The sequence below is a fragment of the Megalops cyprinoides genome, chromosome 9, assembly GCF_013368585.1.
Source record: "Megalops cyprinoides isolate fMegCyp1 chromosome 9, fMegCyp1.pri, whole genome shotgun sequence".
Lineage (NCBI taxonomy): Eukaryota > Metazoa > Chordata > Actinopteri > Elopiformes > Megalopidae > Megalops > Megalops cyprinoides.
This window is the reverse complement of record NC_050591.1, coordinates 16,663,869-16,670,340: the sequence shown is the minus strand read 5'-3', so window position 1 is coordinate 16,670,340 and position 6,472 is coordinate 16,663,869. Positions and strand designations below refer to the sequence as shown.

Genomic DNA, 6,472 nt, shown 5'->3' with positions numbered 1-6,472 from the left:
TTTTTAAAGTTCCTTTTAAACCGAAGCGCAGCGAGACATGTGGTATTAAGTGCTTTGCAAATTAAGTGCAGCCTCATACCTGCAGGGGAAACATGGAACATTCCAGCATGGAACGCATAATTAGAGTGTGTCAGAGGGAACAAAGAGGGTCACAGAGATGGCACACGATGGACGTCACAGCGTCATCCCCCTCGACAATCCCACACCACACTGACATAGGACCCCAAAGACACGCAGTGCTGATTGAGCTCCTTTTCTCTGCACTGCTCTTTAATGTCACCCCATTACCACTATGAAGATACTCTGTGCACTCTGCAGGCAGTGACATCATAGGCTTTTCCTTCTGAGAGCCAGGACAGTACAAAAGGCAAGGTAGCGTGAATAGTAATAATAAAAAAATAAGTTAAATGTAAAATAACTTTAATAAAACTCCTATGAAATACATCTACCAAACAAAGCCTGTACATTTGAAAATATTCAGTGTCTACAAGAAGAATTCAAGGCTACCGGTGCAAAGTACAGCAGCATCACAAAAGAACCCACTGAAATATACATTACAGGCAGACTTGGAAAGCCTTGGTTCATATTTATATATTTATATATGTATATTGCACAAAATCAAATGCAGATGTTGGAAGAGCACCTCATAAAAAAACAAGTAGCTTTGAAACATTCAAACTAAATGGTTCATAATGCTTTCTGGCTGGCAGCTCTAACCAGTTGGTCTCAACTGCACCACAGTACCACCCATATCTGCTGATATAAAACTCATACAATTTAAAATCCACATATTCCACATTTTATGACATACATTCCCCTTTGAGCAGAAAAAAGTCACAGTTAAACAAAAGTGACTGGTTTGTTTCATTTTGGTCCTAAATTCATGTTATGTGAATTATTTTTCTGTAATTATTATTATCAGCAAAATGATTATTATTGGCATTCAGCAAACGACATTAGATGATTTCCTATTTAAAAGTGGGGACAGTTAGAGAATGGGAGTATCTCCCATGACACCTCAGAGCTCTGTTAAAGGATCCGAAGCAGCAAGACCCACCCAGACTTAAACCCAAGCAATGTGACCTTTGAACCCCGGGCCTGTGACACTTCCTCCCCCATTTAGGGCTGATCACAGAGCTCAACATTTGAATGGGGCCGGTAAACAGCTCAAAAAACCTGGCAACATGCTTTCTGCTTCCACACTCCCAGTCTCACACAAACGATCTTTAAAATCTTCATTTTAAAAGCACTTTTAAAAGTGTTAAGTGAAAATACATGTTCAAAAGCCACTCCTCTCTGGGGTGAAATGTTCTGAACCAGACTCAGCAGTGTCTCTGCGGTTTAATATTCCAGTGTTTAGCGGTCCGGTTGGCGCCCGCGATCTGAACCCGGACCAAGGCTCAGGGCTCTCCGTTTCGCGGTGCTTGTGAAGTAGTCTGGCACATACACATCTTAAAAAAAAAAAAAAAAAAAACAAACAAAAAAAAAAAATCCCCACAGTCTGAGGCACGCATTTGTAATCTTCCAAAAAAGAGGCATTGCAGTGAACAGTTAGAAAATGCACTTTGCTAAGGTGTGTACATTTTGTCGTCGTTTAAGACACGGATTTTTTTAAACTGTGTCCATGAACTGTGCTGGTCACCAGCCCTTCGGATGAAGAGGGAGGTACCGACCCCTTCCGATCTCAACGGTGAGCAGGTCTCCTTTGTAGCTCACCCAGTGACCTATGACCTCTGACCTCAGTAGACATTCTTTCTCTGCATGAGATCTTCAATGCTACACAGAGCTCCAGCGGTTCTGCAACTCTGTTGTTCAATCCCCTATTTTTCTCTTTGACTCCAGCTCAGATAAAGCCTCGGATCCCGGGGGAATCGCTACAGTGTAACTCGTCATGTGAGAGCAGACAGTTTGCCATCCCTCTCCCGTGGGTGCTCATTTACAACACGACACAGGGACCTAACGGGACCAGCAGCACCCTCTACCAGCGTGCAAATTCAGCAACTCTCCGATTACCCACTACGCACAGATATGTCACAGGATGAGGGAGGGGGAAAGGAACAGCAGGTGTTGTCCCGGGCAGGGTCCATGAGGAAGCAGGAGTAGCTTAGAGTGCAGGTCTGGGGTCACTGGCAGGGTGCTCCGCCCCCTCGCTTCCCTTCTTTACAGCCCTGTTTGCTCAGCGGTCTGCCGCCCGGCGCTAGGACCGGTTGTCTTTGGCCACGTTGTGCGCCATCCAGTTCACTTTGGTGGTCCAGCTCTCTCTCAGCGCCTCGTCGAACTTCTGCCGGAACTGCTTGAGCGCCTCCTCGTCCGTCTTCCCCAGGGCCAGCGAGTCCTGCCGGCGGGCAGAGGTCACAGTGTTAAGAGGCATTAAAACGGTAATGTTCCCCTGACTCTCTTCTGATGACGCATTCTCTGAGACTCCCTCACTACCTGTCTCATCCTCACACATCTCCTCTCCTCCCAGCCCTCTGACAAATTCTTTCTAACCCCGACGGACACCTTGGCCTCCCACTCTCACTGCATACCCTCCTACTTCACCCCACAGTCCCTGTGTTGCCCCTGGCCTACTTAACACTCCTTTCCCAGGATCCCACCCCTCCCCTGTAGTTGCCTTTACCTTCAAATACTGGATGTCTTTGACGGAGGTGAGCTCTGGCAGTCCGGCGGTGAGCATCAGGGCAAACAGGGTGATGAAGAGGTTTCCATTTCTCCTGAGGATGAGGTAGGCCTCCTCACAGTACTGTCGAAAACTGGAGACACATTCACAGTTAGAGGATCACGTCCCCTGGCTCTGAACCCCCCCGTCACAGTTAGCTCACTGATCTCTCGCCGAGCAGAATGAGGCACAGACTGACAGATAGATCATGAGCGCTCACCTGCCGAACTTCTCAGTGTTGCTCGTCTTGCCCTGCTGGATGACGTGGATGAAGTCGTGCGTGAGGATGAAAGGGACCCGTTCCCTTTTGATCCCGAACTTAGATTTGAAGTTCCCGAGGATATGTCCAAAGTCGATGTGAAAGAGCTGAGGAATATGTATAGACAGAGCCATCACCAACAGTCTTCCAATGAACATTTTTTTCCCCACTTACTTTCAGTTAGATTGAAATTCAAACCTATTTCTTTTCCTTCATAAACTTGACTAATTTCCCTCTTGCCATCCCTTCACATCTAGGCACAACAGGATATGGGGGAGAAGACTGAGAAGATGGGAGCAGGTCACGTGACAGGAGGGACTCACCTGCCCAGTGCTCCGCACCATGATGTTGTCGCTGTGCCGGTCCCCGATGCCCAACACGTAGGTGGCTACACAGTAGCCTGCACACGACAGGGTAAACTCCTCAATGGCGCGGTCCAGAGCATCTCTGCGACACAAGAGCAGAAAACCGGTCAAACAGCTGTGTATGCGATCAGCTCGCGCACCAGGTACTCCAGGTACCGTTTTTACTCTTCACGCCAACACCAGACTAACTGGACTCGCATTTCCTTTGCGGCCTTACGGAAAGAAACACAAATAATGCATGAATTGTGCTGAACAGCACTGTGTGCCCACAGTCTCCGTAAGCTGCATGCAGAGGTATTTGCTGACAGCATAATTTACCCAGAGTTCTTCTCCTTGAGCCAGTTGAGCAGGGCGTCCTTGTTGAAGGCAGCTGTGGCCACCACGTTGCAGCTGGTCAGCTGAATGTTCGCGATGGTCTCCGCTGCAGAGACCACCTCGATCAGCCCGGAGCGGTCCCCTGTTGCTAGGCAGCCGTAAGGCACAATTCTGCAGACACAATTTCCGTACGAGTGTTATTACCACCAATCATCACCGACACTGTTGCAGTTTCCATTATCAGTACAAATGGAGCTGATTTCCTAGAATGTGTCACATACCATTTTAAACACTATAATTTCAAGCAACGTCATGTCAACACATTGAGTTCACATCAAACAAGTTTATTGCATCCTGATAAATTAAAAATAGAGATAAAAAATTTAATTTAAAAAGCCCTTTCTCCATTTTTGAGTTGCCTTGCGTTTAATTATTACTGACAAAAAAACCCTTTGAACTGCCAGTAGAGGGTGCTGTGAGCCTTGGAATTCAATCAGCAAATTTAAACGCTCTCACATTCTGAGGACTGTTAATGAATTCCAAACCTGCCCGTGGCAGAAATAAGCAGCGGGGAGATTAGATTAAACGTGCGTGAGTCATGAACACATGCAGGACGTGTCGGGGAAAAGTCACCATGACAAGCATGTGTGTGTGATTTACGCTGGAGGGAGCACCTAATCCCATATTCCAGACACGCATCACCGGACTGATAGAGAAATGCAGCATTAATAAAGAAATGAGAAGAAAAGACGGGGAGAGAGCACCCCCCCACACTTCTCCTCCTTCTCTTCAACGCCCCAGGTTCAACTGTTGGAGGCCCGTACCCCGTTTCACAAAACAACGCTGCGGGGACTCGACTGTCAAAACAGACCCCATCTCCTCTGCCCAGCTCCAGATGTGGGAGACCAGTACAAAGGCAGCCGACTGTTTACAAACCATTAGGCCTTTCTGGACACTGCGAACGCTTCCTCTGACGGAGCGTTCTGACTGGAGGAGCTTCTCTCTCTCTCCCTGTATCCCCCTACACAGGGGGGAGAGAGGGGAGGAAAGAGAGGAGCGCTGGTCCTCATTTCACTGAAGGCACCTGAGGCCTAGTCACAGCTCATTGGGCCTGGCACAGCGTTAGGCCACAGAGTGCTGGGGGCGGGGTCAGGGCAGCACAGGCTACGTGTGGAAAAAGGAGTGGATCTGATTAAGGGGAGAGAGAGAGAGAGAGAGCGAGACAGAGAGAGAGAGAGAGTTCTGGAGGAGCATTCCGTGCTCGAGGAGAAGAAGCTGACTGGACGACCGCCCTGTAGCAACACCGCCCAGCGCACAAGTGTGCAGGGGGGGTCAGAGGTGGTGCTGGCAGGGGGCCCAGCAGCGTGTCAGCTACCCCGGGCACCCCTCCAACAGCTTCCCCTTCCCTGCAGGAGAGGATGAAAGCCCCAGAGCTGCGGCAGGAACAAACATCCCGGCAGGAGAGAGTCTCGCACAAGTCAACCTGAGGGCATGTCCTGTGGGCTGTCCCTCCTGCTCCCCCCTCCCCCCTCTCTCCATCTCTCATCCCTTCTCTGTGACACGCAGTGCCCCCCCTCTCTCTTCACCACAGTCTCTCCATCTTTCATGTTCCTGCTCTCATCCCTTCTTCTTGCTTCACGCTCCCTCTCCCCTACTCTTAAAGACTCTTTCCTGTCCTCCGAAGCCTGGCTCCCCCCCCCCCCTCTGGGCTGAACTCAGTGCCCCCGGTGATGACAGCCCCGCTGACAGATCTACAGCCTCTTCTGGCTCTCCAACAGCCCTCTTCCTTCCTCTGCTCAGCGGCAGCACACTCACAAACCCCCCCAGCACCATTCAGCTGGCTGGCAGGGCACGGCAAGAGGAGACAGACAGACAGAAGACAGAGAGAGAGACAGACAGAAAGCAGAGACAGACACATCATAGAGAGAGAAATCAACAAAACACAGAGAAGAGAACAGACAGAAGGCAGAGGGAGAGAGAGAGAGAGAGAGAGAGAGAGAGAGAGAGAGAGAGAGAGAGAGAGAGAGAGAGAGAGAGAGAGCAAGGAGATAGACAGCGAGGCAGAGGACAGAAGGACAGCCAGAAGAGACTGGCAGAGACCAAAGAGACAGACAGCAGGGAGACAGACAGACAGTAAGAAAGGAGATCAGAAGAGCAGCGGTGGCAAGAGATGAGAGAAGTCTAACTCCCCATCATCACCACTCTGTCCCCAAATAGCTCACTCCTGACCAGAACCACTGACCATACAGCACAAGCAATAAAGACTACACCACACTTCCCCAGGAGGAGTGTGAGCACTGCGACAGCATTCACAATGCAGTCAAAACCCACTCAGCAATGCTTGAGGTCCCCCCCCAATTTCACCAGAATGTACAGTTTCCGGAGGCCATGTAGAAATCAAACCAGGAAGTGTTATGCGCATCAGCACTGTACAGCTTTAAAATGCTTGCTGCATGTCAATATCGCGCAGCTGGGGGGGGGGGGGGGGGGGGGGGCGCCTGGAGCTTGGCAGTGCTGCGTGAGACTGTACCTGAGGTCCAAGTTGGCCTCCTTCCACAGCAGATCCATCAAGCGCAAGATCTGTAGGGTGAGCATGTCCTGCCGCAGGTCTGCGTGATGGAGGAGAGAGAGAGAGAGACAGATTCAGAGCTGGCTTCGTGAGAGAGGCAGTCCAACACCTGTGCACTTTCTGCATTCACCCCTTCCTCGCTCCTCCACCACTGACTCACCGTCTCCGTTCTTGAAGATGATTCCCAGCGTGTCGCCCCCCAGCAGCTTGTTGTTATACACAATCCACAAGGGCTTCATTTTTGAGTCCATGTATCTGCACTTCTCCACGCTGAGAGAGAGAGAGAGAGAGAGAGAGAGAGAGAG

The 6,472-nt window shown here is 50.0% G+C and overlaps 1 protein-coding gene across 1 annotated transcript in view; it reads right to left on the bottom strand.

Annotated features, from left to right (window-relative positions):
• Nucleotides 1-395: 395 nt before the first annotated feature.
• The window catches only part of pik3cb (phosphatidylinositol-4,5-bisphosphate 3-kinase, catalytic subunit beta), a 61,538-nt gene continuing 55,461 nt past the window's right edge, over nt 396-6,472 (bottom strand). Inside the window, exons 18-24 of the mRNA XM_036536572.1 lie at nt 6,328-6,437; nt 6,129-6,207; nt 3,602-3,769; nt 3,242-3,365; nt 2,880-3,025; nt 2,621-2,753; nt 396-2,335 (exon numbers count right to left, since the gene is read on the bottom strand). Coding sequence (XP_036392465.1) covers nt 2,198-2,335; nt 2,621-2,753; nt 2,880-3,025; nt 3,242-3,365; nt 3,602-3,769; nt 6,129-6,207; nt 6,328-6,437 — 898 coding nt within the window. The 3' untranslated portion in view covers nt 396-2,197. The remainder of the gene's footprint in view (nt 2,336-2,620; nt 2,754-2,879; nt 3,026-3,241; nt 3,366-3,601; nt 3,770-6,128; nt 6,208-6,327; nt 6,438-6,472) is intronic.